General features: G+C 43.5%; 1 protein-coding gene across 1 annotated transcript in view; it reads right to left on the reverse strand.

Annotated features, from left to right (window-relative positions):
* Positions 1–862: 862 nt before the first annotated feature.
* The window catches only part of IFNAR1 (interferon alpha and beta receptor subunit 1), a 30,606-nt gene continuing 12,711 nt past the window's right edge, over positions 863–18,757 (reverse strand). The window contains exons 3-11 of the mRNA XM_019976958.2: positions 17,864–18,045; positions 15,441–15,598; positions 15,193–15,334; positions 13,541–13,655; positions 10,524–10,723; positions 10,258–10,415; positions 6,463–6,613; positions 5,826–5,971; positions 863–4,598 (exon numbers count right to left, since the gene is read on the reverse strand). Coding sequence (XP_019832517.2) covers positions 4,359–4,598; positions 5,826–5,971; positions 6,463–6,613; positions 10,258–10,415; positions 10,524–10,723; positions 13,541–13,655; positions 15,193–15,334; positions 15,441–15,598; positions 17,864–18,045 — 1,492 coding nt within the window. The 3' untranslated portion in view covers positions 863–4,358. The remainder of the gene's footprint in view (positions 4,599–5,825; positions 5,972–6,462; positions 6,614–10,257; positions 10,416–10,523; positions 10,724–13,540; positions 13,656–15,192; positions 15,335–15,440; positions 15,599–17,863; positions 18,046–18,757) is intronic.

Genomic DNA, 18,757 nt, shown 5'->3' on the forward strand with positions numbered 1-18,757 from the left:
GAAAAAGTTTATTGAGTAACTTTTTTGGGGCTATGCCACGCAGGATCTTTCCCAACCAGGGATTGAACCCCTGCCCCCTGCACAGGGAGCTTGGAGTCTTAACCACTGGACCACCAGGGAAGACTAAGAAATGTTTAATTTAAAAGTGCTACTGAGAGACCTAATTTTTCCATTTTCTCCCTCTTCCCAAGACCTTTTTCTAAGCCACTGAGAGACCTAATTTTCCATTTTCTCCCTCTTCCTAAGACCTTTTTCTAAGCCAGAATATCGACTCTGCCCACTCTTTCTTTTCATGGTTGGTCAACTACCATGAGCTGTTGACATGAGCTACCATGCAGAAGAAAAAAAAACTGGATGTTACCAGTATCTGTCACTAGTGTTAAGTAACAGGGCGTCTCTTGTGCATCAGAGATGAAATTATTAACATTCACTTCCCTGTACATTTTGGGAAAGTATTTGAGGACGCTTACTAAAAACACATGAGGGTTCTCAGCCTGAATGTCAATGGTGTTTAACTTCAGATCAATTTACATGTGGGACTGCGGAGTCTCCTTCAAGAGCGTACCTGGAGAAGAAACGTTGGTCAAAGGGAACAGCATGCTTTGAGGGGGCAGGGTCTGCATTACAACTGCAGACCCACTGGCTCAAGGCTGTGTCCGGCCAAGTCTAAACACAAGGTTGTGAAAATAAAGCAAAGACTGTGCGAGAGCTCCCCGCCGGGGTGGCCCCTTCAGGACACCAACGCTGGGTGCGGCCCACCCGGCATGGGACCAGCCCCCTCTGTTATGAACACCTCACAAAGGCAGCAGCCACCGCACCCGTGATGCTTACGTTCAATCAAAACCACCATGGAACCCAAGACTTTTGGCCTCAGTGTTTATTACAGAAACTGTTACAAATGTTTAAAAAACAATGGCAGTGGGCATTAAGACAAAGTACCCACGAAATAAGACACAAACACTGGCAACACTCGCTGTGTTTTCATAGAAACACTGGAAATATGGCCGTGTCCTCTGCCTCAATAAGACAGACAAACGGAAACACCCACTTGGTTCAAATTCTAGGTTTCCCTCACTTGACAATTATTTCCTATGCAATTCTTCCGCGTGAGCACCGCACCCTGGTAGGTACTGGGGATACAGTGCTAAGTGTATATTCCTGAGCTCACAGAGCTTCTGGTCCCCTGCGAGGGGCAGACAGACACCAGCTGAAACAAACACAAACGTGTCAGGTAGTCCAAGGGTTACAGGGATGGGGAGGAGGTAGGAAAAGCTGGACACTTCCAAATTCTTAGAAGCAATCTGAGGCTGCTTTGAAGGTAGGTTTGGGGAAAAGATGTTATACAAACTATATATATATATATATATATACACATATACACTTAAAAAATTTATTGGACAGTGCCGAGTCTTAGTCGTGGCATGTAGAATCTAGTTTCCCTGAACAGGGATCAAACCCAGGGCCCCTGCATTGGGAGCTCAGAGTCTTAGCCACTGGACCACCAAGAAGTCCCTAAATATATAGAAATAACTTTATATGTTGCAAATTTCTGGTCAAGATTTAGAAGCTCATAGTTCTAGAGCAGCATTTACCCTTTTCTAACTAGAACCTATGCTAAGTGTTTATGGATGTACTAGTGGCACAGTCGAAGGCGATGGCACCCACTCCAGTACTCTTGCCTGGAAAATCCCATGGATGGAGGAGCCTGGTGGGCTGCAGTCCATGGGGTCGCTAAGAGTTGGACACGACTGAGCAACTTCACTTTCACTTTTCACTTTCCTGCATTGGAGAAGGAAATGGCAACCCACTCCAGTGTTCTTGCCTGGAGAATCCCAGGGATGGGGGAGCCTGGTGGGTTGCCGTCTATGGGGTCGCAGAGTTGGACACGACTGAAGTGACTTAGCAGGAGCAGCAGCAGTGGCACAGTAGCCAGCATCATATGTGAACATGTATGTTTACAGACCCGTGTCACTATGTATATATTAATCTACATTACATATGAATACCTGATTTCTGGCTGCAATGACACAAATCTTCTACATAAATGCTTACATTATATCCAGCCTCTCCAAGAGTTATCAGTATCACAGATTTGAGGAAGTTTATTGCTGCTCTCAAGTATATAGTGTTTGCAAGCAAACTATTTTTTCAGAAAAAATACTTACCATCTTACAAGTAAGCACATCTTGATTAAGCTACATGTGGACCACAATGAAGAATGGGATGGAACTGCATTTTCAGGTCTGCAAGATGCGGCAAAACGGAGGGGTTTTTGTTCGAGGCCGCTCAGATGCTTGTTTATTGAAAACCACAGGGGATCTTAAACCCCAGACACACATACTCCTACATCCAGGGACCTAGCGACTTTAGCAGCATCTCTGCCTTATAATGCCCTAGTTTTCCCTCTGCCACGTCCCACAAAGGCACTGTTCCCAGTCCGAAGCAGTGTTTTTCCTGTGGAAAATCCCAGGCCCGACTGCAGGGCAGGCCGGCCGCCTTGACCCAGCGCGGAAGCCGGCGGGGGCAGGGTCCTCTCGACAGTGACAAGTTCCCAAGGACGGACGGGGCCTTTCCCAGCGAAGGGCGAGTCCTGATCTGCTTTAAACCAAATGCCTCTGGTCAGAGGATCTGAGGTGCGTTTGGGACTCTGGAAGGATTCTGCAGCAGAGAAACGCCCTGGTTGGGGCCTCCTGACCATGCGCTCCCTGAGGAGCTGGATGGAGGCCCAGCGGAGCCCAAGGTGCTCTGGAGAGGACAGGCGGGGCGCCACAGCCCTTCTCAGCGCAGCTGCTTTCAACCTCTTCTTCCACCCAGAAGACCCTGCGGACCAGTCTAAATGAGCCCAGCCAGACCTGATGTGCTGGGTGGTGCCATCTCTCTTTCCTCAGTCCTGCTGCAACGACTGAAGCTGAGAACTTGGCCTCAGAGGTAGCCAGAATTCCTACACTTCCTTTCTCTGCAGGAACTCCATGAATAAGCCCAAACAGCAAAATCATTTAAACATAAATTATAGATGCCTTTGAGAGGTTTTACATAATTTTAAAAACTCAGGTTTCCTTCCTAGTTCATTTCCTCCCACACTCTGATGATAAATAACTTGCATTTCCTTGAGTGCATGCAGGCTGAGCGGAAGCGATACCTGCATGCCTGTGAATATTGCCCCACAGTGGACAGAAGCCGGCCAGCTTATGTTAAGAAGTGACACAGATGAGCCGTGAAAACAAATGCCACCCCTCAGGATGTTAGTAATCAGAAGCTGACGATGCACATTATTCTTATTTTTCACTAAAGCCACCTGCTTCTTTCCCACTGACTCACACTACTTACTGTTTCTCAGTAGCATTTTCTGATCCCAAGACTTTACATACACTGCCACTAACGTTCCACACTCCCATATCCTAAGAGATAACAGTAACTTCTCTACTCAGCCTGTTCCCCATTTCTCTGTAATTTTAGGGATTATGCCTTCTAATCAGAAGCTAGTGTCCTAATGTTCTGAAACAGGAAGCCTTAATGTACATATAGTAAAAGATGACATGGTTTTAATTCTAAACTGTAGAAGGGATGGGTAACTGTGATGCAGAGGCCAATGTAATTGGTACGCGTGTATGCACGTTCAGTCGCTTCAGTGTCCGACTCTCTGTGACCTCATGGACTGTAGCCCGCCAGGCTTCTCCGCCTATGGGATTTTCCAGGCATGAATACTGGAGTGAGTTGCCATGCCCTCCTCTAGAGGATCTTCCCGACCCAAGGACTGAACCCACATTTCTTGCAACTGGTATAAATGTGATTGGTATAAACAGAGAGAATCCCCCTGAAAAATCTATAAGAACCTCGTTTCTGGCATCTGCAGCTGTTTTCCAGAGTAAGCTACTTTTTCAGAAAATCAAGTGATGGTGGTATTCAGGTTCTTCTTTGAAGAAGACCAAATGTTCTGAATATCTCCTGAAAAATAGTGAACTATAATGCTGTGGGGGAGAGGGAGCAGCGCAGCGTTACACAGCGACAGCACCAGCTGATGGGAACACAAGCACCCCCAAACCCCACGCCAGCACAGGGCTGCTTACAGTAGCGTGAGGGAGACAGAGGGTATCTTCTGGACTTAACGCCTCTCATCCAAGGCAGGTCCAATGACAGGCCTTTCAAGACTTGACACGTGGCAAAGGACGCAGAAAACTTCTTGAAATTCATTTTAAATAGTGAAGTGCTTGCCTGTATTTTTTGGACCTGCGATCTGAAGACGCTTTTTCTTCCCCGACACGGACAATCTTCTTTTGACAGTTACTGAGAAGAGCAAAAAGCCCAGGCTCCCACTCTGACTCTTGCAAGACTCCCTAATGTTTCAGGGTCATTCCTGGTCACACACTGTCCTGTTGCGGAAACTCTTCGCTTATTTTGCTTCCACTGTTTTCATCTTCGTTTGAATAGTTTCCTGAATCTTGACTAGTTTGGGAACTGTACTTTTTGTGAACTTCATCAATTTCATCAGTCTCTTCTATTTCAGTAATAATGCTTGCATTTTCAATTATAAAACATCTTTCCGTTTGTTCCTCAGAAGTGGAAAGGAGTAGATTCCTTAGTGGCTGATCGGAGAAATACTAATTCAAAAGGGAAAGAACAGAAACAGATTATTTAAAAGAACAAAAAGTGGTTTTCGAGTTCCAATAAGCTTCAGTTTCTTAAATCCTTTATCTAGAAATCCTATCTTTTGACACGCGTATTAAAAGCGAGCTAAGAGCATATCCACCGCACTATCGTGTTTAGAATAAAGGCACCACCAGTGAGGTCACGCACATCTCAGTACTGTTTTGGGGAAATTATCCAAACAGTCTCTAAGAAAGTCCACTGTGCTACGAGGGGTCAGGGTGGAAGAGCGTGGTGGGTAAGGAAGGAACGGGAGGGCACTGGGATGGGGGACATTTTGTTGTGAAATAATAAAATGCTGGTATCCAATCCGAAAACATCCAGAAGAGGCACAAGGGAGAGTTAACTTTTTCCCAGTTCCGCTAAGAGTAACTTGCTAGTCTTAAAGTTCTTTAAGTAACAGCTCTGAATAGAAGAGCACATAGAAATGACACTAGAAAACTCAGGGATAAGAGGGTGAGACAGCTCACGTGGACAGAGTGCTGGCGCAGCGGTGGGTCTTTCTGGTCCCCCGCCCTCGCTCCTCACAGTTCTACGGGATGGCACTGCTGGTGCTGCTGTACAGCTATGGGCACTTGTGCAAGTGCTCATGACTGAGCTGCACAAGTTCAGAGCCAGTCAGTGCAAATACACTACAGCCCGTCAGTGAGCCACCTTCTGGCCTCCAGCTCCACGGCCTGAGAACCTGCAGCAAGGCAGGCAGCGTGGGAGCCACTCCAGGTGCAGACGCCACCCCGGGCAGCGTCCACGCTGACGGTCATCGCTTTGTGCTTCCACGAACTGTGCAAACCACACAGACGTGCCAGCCAAAACACCGAGGTGCTGCGAGAGGAAACGCGCGTTTCTCTGTCTCATTTTCGGTGATTTCATCCACAGAATAAAGTTTCTGCGCTGGCGACAATGTTTTAACCTTTTTGGGAATATAGATGGTAAAACAAGTGCCCCAGCAGCCAAACTGCCAGAAAAACACGGGATTAAGGACACATCCTTCTATTCCACGTTACTCTGTTACATGGCTGCTTCTGAAGTCAATTTTCTAAAACTCTGAAGAAAAAAACCCAGGTCCGTCTGTATTATTTTTTGAATATCAGGAACACATTTATATTCTGTTGCAATCAAATATATTTCCCTTTCATTTTCAGAAAAATCCAGCTAGCTGTTGACCAAGAAAAGTAACCTACCTCGTCAACAGAGGAAGGAGGTTTACTTGATGGAAAGAACACATACTTGACACATCTCAAGAAGACGCTCACAACATAAATGACCACAGGAATAGAAAACAATGCAGTGCAAGTTCCAACTATAAGCCAGGTTTTGGAAGTATTTCCTGAAAAGAAATAAATGGTGTTTAGCATCAATATAGGTTTTGACACACAAATACATTAAGACTGCTGACAGTTTGTGTGAAAGAAATACAGCCATGTGAAAGGAAATTTACATTGTTAAATAATACCAATAACATAAAAAATTCACAACTAAGGGATTTCCACATGATAATTATATCAAAGGTTATATAAAAATAGCAGTCTCATTAAATTCTAAGAGTAATGCAAGAAATTAATTATGTGGCTATGCATGAAATATAAAGCATGCAGAAACCACTGAACTAAGTTGAGTATTAAAAATATTTTCTAAAACTCAGTGTGAAGTTTTGTGAAGGTGTGAAGGTCTGATTTTGACTTACATAGTCCATTAAGAAAATATTCTCTATATTTTCGCAGCAAAACACAAACATTTTACAGTTTTCAATGAATTGGTTATTTTTTTAATTAAATCTAGCAACATTAAAAAAGAAAAAGTATAATAAAAGATCCTGACCTGGTTTTGTTTTCTCACACACAGTATCACTAAAACTGCTCCCTTTATTCCGCCTGTCATTTTCAATGAGTGCTCTGGCTTTGACACAATACACAGTCAGCGGTTTCAAGTCAGGAAAGATAAAATTGGTTCTTTTCTCTAGAACTTTTCTCTATAAAAAAAATAAGTAAATCATCGATAAAATTTAGAACCCCAAGAAATCATAGAGGGAATATCTGTTTTCTGAATTCCTTAAATATTCATTCTAAGATTAACCTCTTCCAAACACTTGGTTGGTATATTTTAAGAAATATAAATTTATTTTGGACAATACGCCATTACCAAACTCAAAAGTGAAACATGCTCCTGCCAAAAGAATACCATAAGACAACTTGAAGTTATTTTATCAGTACATATCGACTTGGCTGAATTACCACGTGTTACCTCTGGTTAGAGGCAGAACAATTAAGTGCGGGGCGCGGGGGTGGGGAGGTTCTGGTCTCAAACTGCCTGTATCAAGATGTTACTTATAGCTATGTAGCCTTAGGCAAGTTATTTAATTTCCTGGGCCCTATTCCCAGATCTATAAAGTGAGGACAATTACTACTCCTATTTGTATTAATCAGCTAGCTATTGCTATTGTTTTGTTACTGTGGTGTAACAAAACACAGCAAGTACAGCAAAATAACACTGTGCAACTCTGTGTAACAAAACAGCTGTGGCTCAAAACATATTTTTCTTTTTTAAAAAGATTTAAACTTTTTATTTTGTATTGGGGTATAGCCAATTAACAGTGCTGTGAGAGTTTCAGGTGGACAGCAAAGGGACTCAGCCATGCATATACATGTATACAGACGTATTTGTTTTTGTTACTCATGAGCAGATCATGCGCTGATCGGCCCGGGGAGCTCTCTCTGAGGCCGTGGACCACGTTCAGGTGTGCTCTACAGCCTCTCATCCGCCTTGGCCGACAGACCATGTGGAGCTTGCTTCAGTTCAGTTCAGTTCAGTTCAGTCGCTCAGTCGTGTCCGACTCTTTGCAACCCCATGAATCCCAGCTCGCCAGGCCTCCCTGTCCATCACCAACTCCCGGAGTTCACTCAAACTCACGTCCATCGAATCGGTGATGCCATCCAGCCATCTCATCCTCTGTTGTCCCCTTCTCTGCCTGCCCCCAGTCCCTCCCAGCATCAGGGTCTTTTCCAGTGAGTCAGCTCTTCGCATGAGGTGGCCAAAGTATTGGAGTTTCAGCTTTAGCATCATTCCTTCCAAAGAACACCCAGGGCTGATCTCCTTTAGAATGGACTGGTTGGATCTCCTTGCAGTCCAAGGGACTTTCAAGAGTCTTCTCCAACACCACAGTTCAAAAGCATCAATTCTTCGGTGCTCAGCTTTCTTCACAGTCCAACTCTCACATCCATACATGACCACTGGAAAAACCATTGCCTTGACTAGACGGACCTTTGTTGGCAAAGTAATGTCTGCTTTTCAATATGCTATCTAGGTTGGTCATAACTTTCCTTCCAAGGAGTAAGCGTCTTTTAATTTCATGGCTGCAATCACCATCTGCAGTGATTTTGGAGCCCCCCAAAATAAAGTCTGACACTGTTTCCCCAGCTATTTCCCATGAAGTGATGGGACCAGATGCCATGATCTTCGTTTTCTGAATGTTGAGCTTTAAGCCAACTTTTTCACTCTCCTCTTTAACTTTCATTAAGAGGCTTTTTAGTTCCTCTTCACTTTCTGCCATAAAGGTGGTGTCATCTGCATATCAGAGGTTATTGATATTTCTCCCAGCAATCTTGATTCCAGCTTGTGCTTCTTCTAGCCCAGCGTTTCTCATGATGTACTCTGCATAGAAGTTAAATAAGCAGGGTGACAATATACAGCCTTGACGTACTCCTTTTCCTATTTGGAACCAGTCTGTTGTTCCATGTCCAGTTCTAATTGTTGCTTCCTGACTTGCATATAGGTTTCTCAAGAGGCAGGTCAGGTGGTCTGGTATTCCCATCTCTTTCAGAATTTCCCACAGTTTATTGTTATCCACACAGACAAAGGCTTTGGCATAGTCAATAAAGCAGAAATAGATGTTTTTCTGGAACTTTCTTGCTTTTTCCATGATCCAGTGGATGTTGGCAATTTGATCTCTGGTTCCTCTGCCTTTTCTAAAACCAGTTTGAACATCTGGAAGTTCATGGTTCACGTATTGCTGAAGCCTGGCTTGGAGAATTTTGAGCATTACTTTACTAGCGTGTGAGATGAGTGCAATTGTGCAGTAGTTTGAGCATTCTTTGGAGCTTGCTTTCCTCTTGGCAAATGTGAGAAGTGCAAGAGCCAAGCCAAACCCCACAGGCGCACTTAGGGCCTCAGTCATACCACATCCACTCATGTTTCACTGCCTACGGCCCAGCATCAGCGAAGCAGTAATGGATACTCCATCCTAAGTATTTGCTGAAGAGTAATTTAATCGATCCAACTGTCTGGCAGGGTTGTTTGGAAGACCGATTGAGACAATTCATGTAAAATACTTAGCCCCGGCACCCCATACATAATGAGTATCCAATAAATATGAGCTGTTATTATGACTGTAATTACTGACGTATGAGCTGTTATTATGACTGTAATTACTGACGTCTTACCCAGCATAAGACAGGATGGCAAACAAAGGTTATTGAATCTCTATTTGTCAAGCAATGCGGTAGGTATTTCCATAAATACTACCTCATTTTAAACCTTAAAAAAATCTGTTTAAAAAAAAATTAAGTTGCTATGACCCCTGCCACTTTAGAGAAGAGGAAACGAGTTTCAGTGGATAAGCAGCTTGCCTAAGCTTACACCATTTGGTAGTCTGAGACACAAATTTAGGTTTTCCAGATCTAGGGAGGACTTAGAACCACGATACTCAACAAGGCTAAACTGTGCAGAGTTTTCAGATAGTTAAAATCAAAGTATCCAAATCACTGGACTTTTCTTAGATTTTCAACAGAAAATGAAGTTACAAAATTCACCAACTTAACTGTACCAGATTTTTAAAGGCTGATTCCCTGATGGTAATTCCACAGGGAAAAGTGATCTAGGAATAATGTGGATTATCTGATGTGCATTAGCCTGTCAGTGGTTTCTGAATTTTAGGGTCTGACAAAGCATAATAACAGCTAAGAGTCTTTTGTCCCCTAAAAGCCAGTCTTTGTCCTCGTGGAGGTGCCTCAATGTCTGGCACTGCAGGGAGGTGGTCTGGGTTGTCACACCTGGGAGGGAGGGCTACCAGCACCTAGTGAGGAGTGGGGAGGGCATTACTAGCCCTCCTACAATGCACAAGGCAGCTCCTGCAACTGACCGAAAACCCAAATGTCAGCAGTGTTGAGAAACTCTGGTTCATGAATCCCTGAGGGTCATGATAAAAACTCCTGAGCTCTACCCTCAGAGGTTCTGACTGAGTACAAATGAACTCAGGATCTGAGGTTTAGAAACTAGCTGGGGGCACTTTCCTGGTGGTCCAGTGGTTAGGACTTCATGCTTCCACGGCAGGGCAGGCGAGTTCCCTTCCCTGATCAGGGAACTAAGGTTCTGCATGCCACTTGGCGAGGCCAAGAAACTCCCCCAAACCAACAGCAACTAACTGGGACCCAGATGCAGATGACCGTAACTCTTACCAAGTAAAACATGAAATGCCAATTTCTTCCTACGGAAAATATCTGAGTTAATCATATAGCCTAAAAGTTTAAAAATTTCCCTGCAATTTTAACTTCAAGCTTTGCTTACCCAAATCATAGTCATAACTCTAAGTTATAAACCTATACTACACAGTCTTTTTACCTCAGCATTTGAAGTGTTTTCCCAAAAAATTACTTCATAAATTAGCGGGTAGAGCTGATTCACAGACATGTTTTCAGACTCTTCTGAAGCACCAACACTGACATGCAGTGAATCATCAGTAACGGATTTCACGCTGATGACTGGAGGAAATATGATAGCTAGGGGAAAAAAATGTGTAAAGACACAAAGTTCAAATCAGACTACAAAACAATTGTAAGAATTCATAATTGGAGAATCACAAAGTAAAATAAAAACTACTGGCTTACTTTTCATTTCAGTATTAAATTCCTTCTCTTCAGACCAAAAAGAGGTACCATTTCCATTAGATGCTCGTACACGGACATAGTAAATTCCCCTTGAGGAAACCTCTCGAGGAAAGACACAGTGGGTACTTGTGACATTTTCACAGTTCGGTATTTGTTTCCATTTGTCTGAATGATTCCCAGGAATCTTTTTAAAAAAGGCACTTTAAGACAAAAAGATATTTTTCATTCTAAACACATTAGTTCAGTAAACATCTACTGAGCACCTGTAATAGGTCAGACATTCTGTTAGAGGCCGAAGTCACAGAGGTAAACTCTCCTCAGCCTTGGGAAACTCACAGGACACTGGAAGAGATGTGTTCACAAAAGAAAACCAAAGACCGTGCTCAAGCGTGCAATAAGGAAGTAGTGTGAAGGGTTGGCTCATGCCAGTGCACAAAAACAACTGCTAAATTTTCAGGAATGCAACCAGCTAGCTGTTAAATGCAGCCACTGTTAAAAGTTACGTAAACTTATAAATAAATATGTTGTATTAAAAACTAAAGTGATAAAAATACAAAACTCATCTTCTCCTAATTGTTTTCCCTACATTTTATCTATGCTCAATGCTATTTACATCTATCGTGTCTGAACAGTGGAATATGGTGGAGGGCTTACTGTGCCTCTTCCCGACTCCATGTCCAGTGGACAGATACGCTGCTGGGAGCCTCAAAGTGGCCACAGCAGGATTAGCTGTGTTATAAAACCCGGCAAACACCAAAGTAAAACTTTTCCCTTCTGGAAGGCCAGCTGCTAGACGTGTACCAGCATACCCATGGGTCAGTGCTAAGACACACACCAGGGTTCTGAGAGTGAGTCTGAACAGTCAGAGCGGGTCTGGATAGGTTAATGGACTGCTCTGAGACCAACAGCTCCAAGCCTGTCAGTTCAAGCCCGGAACCACGGCAGCCTGCAAGCGGGCTCCCCTGTCTTCAGTCCCCCAACCACACACCATACGGCCATCGTCACGCTCCTCGAACACAGGCCTCATGTTACCCATCGCTCAACACCAGACTCCCAGTGGCTCTTGAATGCCTGTAGCAGAGTCTAAGGCGAAGCCTGACTTTACTCCATCCTGTTAACTCAAGGCTCCCTCTCGCTGCTCTCCCAGACCCAGTGTTCTGCTATTCTCGAAGCAGGTTTTCCCCTCTTGTAGGCAAAATTCCAAACTGGCCCCCAAGATTCCTACCCTCTGGTGCATGAGCCGGACATCATCCCCTCCCCCTGACTGCGGGCAGGCAGAATCCATGAACTCTTGATTAGGTTACATTACTTGAAAGGTGAAGGGATTTTACAAATGAAATCAAAGTCCCAAGCCAGTGGACTTTGAGTTAATCACATGAGACCCTATCCTGGTTGGGCCTGACCTGATCAGATGAGCCTTTAAAGGAAGGTCTATGGGGCAGAGATTGTCTCTGTTGACGGCCTCTGAGGCAGCAGGCCACCATGCATTCTATAGCTGCCAGAAATGGATTCTACCAACCACCACGTGAGCTTAGGAGACACCACGAGACAGTCTGGATGAGACAGCAGACCCGGCTGACACCCTGACCGCAGCCTTGTGAGACCTCAAGCAGAGGACCCCACTAAGCCACACCTGAATTCCTGACCCGAAGTCACTGAGAGATAATAAGGCGTGTTTTTTAAGCTGCCGAGTTTGTGCTAGTTTACTACAGAGCAAAGGGAAATGGATACCTCCTCGTTACCCTGATCTGATTTTGTCTCTTCATATCCAAGCTTTCCGATGTGTGTGTAGCCCCAGCCTGGAATGCCATCTCTCGTCATTGAAAAACCTCCTTCACGAAACCTCTCCTTCCAAATGGCTTCTGCGGACTCTCCAGTCCTGTGCTCACCTCTACATTTCTGACCTCTGCAACCTTTATTGTCTGTACTCCACACACGAATGCATTTATTATCCAGACTGTTGTTGCTTCAAAACTAACACCGAAGAGTGGAGAGGAATCAATTGCAGCAGTATCGACTTCCCTTCTCCCTCACCTTTTCTCTGTCTTTCTAGTCTCTTTCTTCCCTACCTGACCTACACTCGCCTTTGGTCCCGCAGTTCCTCTGCCCTCGGTAACTGTCTTTGTGGCCCCCTTTTCCCCCAGAGTTCATTTCACCTTCCGCTTGATGACCCTCTTCTCTTCTCCCTCTCCGTTTATCCTCTCCAGTTTTCCAATCAATATAAACTACACCCGGTCCTCTTCCACTCCTGTCGTGCTGAGCTTTGCTCCTGTCTGGCTGGTCTCTACTCAAGCACAGAGAGCACAGTTCTCTCCAACTTCCTCAGTTTCCCACTAATCACTAAGGAACCTGCCAAAGCCACCACAACAATCAAGACAGTAGGAGGACTGACTTGAACTGAACTAGACCGAGTGACTGGACTGAGATAATTTCAAAGACTCATGGAAGGAGTGGGTTTTGAAGAAAATATCTTGGTCATCTGTCAAATATTCCAGACTGAGGAAATACACATGTAATTAGAATTACACCTTAAAAAAAAAGCCAGTAAGTCCCTGGTGGCTCAGACAGTAAAGAAGCTGCCTGCAATGCAGGAGACGTGGGCTCATTTCCTGGGTCGGGAAGATCCCTGGAAGAAGGGAATGGCCACCCACTCCAGTATCCTTGCCTGGAGAATTCCATGGACAGAGGAGGCTGGCGGGCTACAGTCTATGGGGTCACAAAGAATCGGGCGTGACTGAACAACTAACATTACTAAGAATACTAGATATTATAATACACCCATTTCAGAAGTGAAGAAACTGAGGCCAAAAGAAGTGACTGGGTCTCATTGACACTCCAGACGGTTATTGGCAGAGCTGGGACTAGAATTAAACACCCCAGTTCCAATGCATCATAACCACCTTTCCATCAGGCCGAATGTGTGCAAAGAACAACAGGTGGCTGAAGCAGAGTGAAAAGAAACCTAACACACTGGGCAAAAATAAACTGCAAAAGGACATTTATGGGAAAGAACTTACCGGAGCCACTGAGCTTGAAAAGTTGCGTTTTCATATGGGTAATCCCACTTAAGAACATAGATCTGGTTGTCAGCATTGATTTGTATATTTTCTGGTGAAGGTACTTTATGTCTCTCTAGAAGACAAGGAACACACAAGAAAGCACACACATTTACTCTAGTGAGAGAACAGATGGCAAGAATTCTTAACAGCATGGGCAAGAAGAGAAAAGGATAGCTAAATAATGGTGTGTATTCACACAAGGTAATACTATACAGCCATTTAAAAGAATGTGATAGATCTATATGTATTGACATAAAAAGAGAACCTCAATATATTGGGTTAAGCAAGCAAGTTTAAAATATATCTGACATGACTTTATTTATTTTTTAAAACTTTTAATTTTGTTTGGGGTATAGCAGATTAATAATGCTATGATAGTTTCAGGTGAACAGCAAAGGGACTTAGAGATACATGCACATGTATTTATTCTCCCCCAAACTCTCCTCCCATCAAGGCTGCCACGTAACACTGAGCAGAGTTCCATGTGCTATACAGTAGGTCCTTGTTGGTTATCCATTTTAAATACAGAAGAGTGTACACAGAACTTTATTCCTTAATTTAAAAGATAAAACAACCCGAAACTGTAAGTCTGAGTATATGCTAATATAAGCCTTGAGGAAACGCAGGGAACACTGTGTGCACACTGCTGGGGATGCTTGTCTCTGGTGAACAGAGTGGGGTCAGGAAGCAGGAGAGGAGATCTTTCCTTTAACTCCCTTCTACACTGCTTGATTTTAAGAACAAAGCATACTAAATTTATAATTAAAACAATAAATTCAAGTTCCTACCCTTAAACCTTAATTGCTGGCAAGATGCCACAGATAAAATGTATCAGGATGCTTTCATAATTTAACTTTTCACCTATAAACGTATGCTTTTTGGAATACTAACTGCTTTTCTAGTGACTATCTCCCCTTCTCATGGATTCTGAACAAGTAAAAACAATTTCTGTCATTAGAAAATACTTGGACTTTTACACAGAATTTTCATTACTGTTTACTTGAGACAAAAATCCCAAATAACATTCTTGCTTGTGTAAATGCTGTTAAAATGTGTGCTTTTTTTTTTAAAAGGTATTTCTTTTTAATTGGAGGATAATAGCTTTACAATATTGCTTTGGATTCTGCCTACATCAACATGAGAATGTTTTTGTTTTGATGTCTACTAAACCAACACAAAAAATTCAGCAACTATGGGAAAAATGCCAAAATTAAAAGGTTGCCAATTAATTCATAGATTACAAGGAGATCAAACCAGTCAATCCTAAAGGAAATCAGCCTTGAATATTCATTGGAAGGACTGTTGCTGAAGCTGAAGCTCCAACACTTTGGCCACCTGATGCAAAGAGCTGACTCACTGGAAAAGACCCTGATGCTGGGAAAGATTGAAGGCAAAAGGTGAAGAGGGCAGCAGAGGACGAGATGGTTGGATAGAGTCACCAACTCTATGGACATGAATTTGAGCAAACTTAGGGAGGTAGTGGAGGACAGAGGAGCTTGGTGGGCTATAGTCCATGTGGTTGCAAAGAGTCAGACACAACTTAGTAACTGAACAACAACAAACAACTTATATATATAGTTACTGAATTGAAAGCAAAACTTCCTTCTTACCTGTGGTATTTATACAATACACTGGACTATAGCAACCAACTCTACTTTGTAAACGCAGTTCTGCTTTAACTTTTAAACAATAAGTAATCTCTGGTGACAGTTTATAAATTTTATCTTCGGGATAAACAGTTTCCGTTCTTTCCTATAATTTAAAAAAAGAGAAGTCTGTTCTTTAAAAAAAGTCAAATTTTACAATTAATTCATGTCATTCTTCTCTCACATCAAACAAAGATAAAAACAATGCTTACTTCTAGACTTGAAGAGTTTTTCCAGATAACGACGCTATACCTAAAGCTTGAACGATCCATAGCCCACATGATACTATCTTTTGTTCCAGGGGGAGAGATACTCAGTATTATTGCCTTATCTTCAGCTTCTAAATGCACATCTGGGGGACCAATCTGAGCTGTGAAAATCAAAACATTTACTATGTAAGTTCACTAATACAAGTCAAAACATTCATACAATAAATAATTCTAAGCACTTAAATATGTGCCTGGCATCTAAAAAAGGAGAAAATCCCTCATGGAGCTTACACTTTACTGAGAAATGTGGCCAAAAATCCCAAATATATATATATATATATAATGTTATAATGTCATGCATGCTGTAAGAAGAAATGAAGCGATATAAAGGGACAGAGAAGGGTGGCAACGACTGTTTTAGGTGAGTCAGTGAGGAGAAGGCTCCCTGAGATGTTTGAGCTGAGGCCTGATCGAGGTGAGGTCTGAATACGGTGAGGTCAAGCAAGGCAGGCTGAGAGCACCCCATGGGCTCCGGAACGTGCTCACCGTTTTCAAGAGACACTAGGGGGCACTCGAGTGCCTGGGTGGTAGAAAATAAGATGCGAGATGCAGCTAGACTCTGGCTAACAGGCAGAACTTGTAGTCTGGGACTGTAAGGTCGCCAGAACCTGATTTACATTTGGGAAAGACCACCCCAGGTAGCATGTCAGGAAGCAGGAAAGCTCCTGGGCAGGTGAGAGCAGCAGGGAGGGCTGACAGCCGGGCTGGAAGTGAGAAGCGGTCTGATCGCTCGGAATCTGTTGATGGACTGGATGGAAGATGAGAGAGAGGTATCAAAGGTGATGTCAGGGCTCCTGCCTGAGCAAATAATAGGTGACGTCATTAACAGAGATGGAAAAAACTGCAAGAAGAGTGGGTCTGGAGGGGGGAAAGCTAGAACTCTGGCCATTTTAAATTTGAGACGAGGGACTTCCCTGGGGCTGGTGGTTGAGAATCCGCCTTCCAAAGCAGGGGACATGGGTTTGATCCCTGGTCCGGGACAATTCTAGACGCCTTGGAGCAAATAAGCGCGTGTGCGGCAACTACTGAAGCCTGAGCATCTAGAGCCTGTGCTCTGCAACGAGAGAAGCCACTGCAATGAGGAGCCCGAGCACTGCGACTGAAGAGTACCCCCACCTGCCCATGAGAGGCAACGAAGATCCAGCATGGCCAGCTATAAATAAATAAAATTTAAAAAGAGTTTTTGAGATGACTTTCGGACCTCTAAGAGGAGATGCTGACTGGAGAGCTGGTGACGCAGCTCGCTGAGGTAGGAGAAGGATGGCGCTGGGACGTAAACTGAGGAGTTGAGAGCACAGAGGGTGTTGAAAGCCTTACGATTCCTGGTGGAGGCTGCACTGAGAGAGGAGGTTCAATGGCGGAGCCCTGCAGACTGAGGCCCGCTGCCGTCCAACATTTTAAGGTCTGGGAGACAAGAAGAAATTGGCAAAGGAGCAACCAAGGAGCAGGAGGAGAGCCTGGAAAGCACAGTGCCCTCGAGAACTGAGAGGGAAGGGTTTCAGAAGGGAGTGACACTCACTCCCTGGGAATCCACCCGGCACTGTCGAGGTCACGGTGACCTTGGCAAGTGGTTTTAGTGTAGTGATGGGGAACAAAGCTCCAACGCGGAGGGCTGGAGAGGGAGTGGGAGGGAAAGTGTACATGTACAGAGAAGGGATACGGATCATCCTTGTGTGAGTTATGGAATAGGGTGGTGGTTCTTGAACTTTCTGGTCTTGGGATCCGTTACACTCTTAAGAGAAATCGAGGGTCCTAAAGAGTTCTTGTTTACATGGGCTGTGTCTTTCAATGTTCAGCATATCAGATGTCAAAATTGACAAAAATGTAAAATATCTATCAATTCATTAAAAAACAGTAATGATGAAACCTATTGTATGATAAAACAATGTCTGTATTTTCCAAAACAAACAAGCCAAAAAACTTAGAAGAGCAGTTTGAACATTTTGTTCAAATCTCTTTAATGTCTGGCCTAATAAGGAAGACAGCTGTGTCTCACACCTACTTCTGCATCACCAGTCAGTCGCCATCTCACATCAAACAGCCTTTAGAAAACTCCAGGGTACACCCACGACAGAATGAAGATGAAAAAGGCAAGTAAGTTTTATTAAGTAAGTTTCCATTAGGAAAATGGTTTTGACTTGATAGATCTCTTGGAGACCACACTCTGAGAACCACCACTAGAAGGAAAGCAGGAAAATGAAGTCATAGCAGGAAGGAGATACCAGTTTAAGGGAATCTTTGTTCTTTTTGATTTTTTTAAAGATGGGAGATTTTATATTATGCAAATGAATGGGCTTGGGAAGTGAGCTGTGCTGGTAATATTTAATAAAGAATTCAATATAATTCAGCTGGCAACTTTTTCTTACCTTCTAGAAATGGTACAAATGGCTCAACCTCATACCATGTGGAAGTGTTGTTTCCTTCTTCTGCTCTTATGCGCAATTCAATTTTTTCAAAAACATTTTCAAGCTCGACTGAAGAAAAGTTGCATTTGGTACTAGTAATATGTTGACACCCAGACAATTTCTTCCAGTTATCCGTTCCTAGTCTTCAAGATAAAAAAGCAAAGGAATGAATGAACATTATAAATACAAGAGTGACAAACATGTTTTCTATTGACATTAACATTATAAAGCCAGTGTGTGTGTGAGTCTCTCAGTCGTGTCTGACTCTTTCAATCCCATGGACGGTAGCCCACCAGGCTCCTCTGTCTGTGGGATTCTCCAGGCAGGAATAAGGGAGTGGGTTGCCATTTCCTCCTCCAGGAGATCTTCCTGACCCAGGGATGGAACCTACGTCTACTGTGTCTCCTGCACTGGCAGGCGGGTTCTTTACCATTGGAGCCACTAGGGAAGCCTCTAAGCTAAGGCAAGTAGTTATTCCTTCTAGTAACTCTACTTCAGTTAATGTTTTGATAATATTTTTGTGTGTAACATTCTACTACTCTTTTTCATTGCATACACAGCCAAGTTATTATTTATACAGTGGAATCATTCTAACATACAGTCAACTTAATAAAGTTCTGTAATTCTGTGGGTGGTTGCATTAGGATTTCAAAGAAGCAGAGAAAGAACCCCTAAGACGAAAGAGGACTTAGTGTTGGCTTTGTTAAAAACAGTTGTGTCACTTTTGGCCAACTGCTTTCTATTCTGGATCCTCTCTTCCCCACTGAAAATCTGTAAAGTGGATTTGATTCCCTTCTGATCTCCTCCTAGGAAGAGATTTACTAGCCCTAAGCAAGACCTCAGAATCAGTATGGT

Source organism: Bos indicus, chromosome 1 (assembly GCF_029378745.1).
Source record: "Bos indicus isolate NIAB-ARS_2022 breed Sahiwal x Tharparkar chromosome 1, NIAB-ARS_B.indTharparkar_mat_pri_1.0, whole genome shotgun sequence".
NCBI classification, from domain to species: domain Eukaryota; kingdom Metazoa; phylum Chordata; class Mammalia; order Artiodactyla; family Bovidae; genus Bos; species Bos indicus.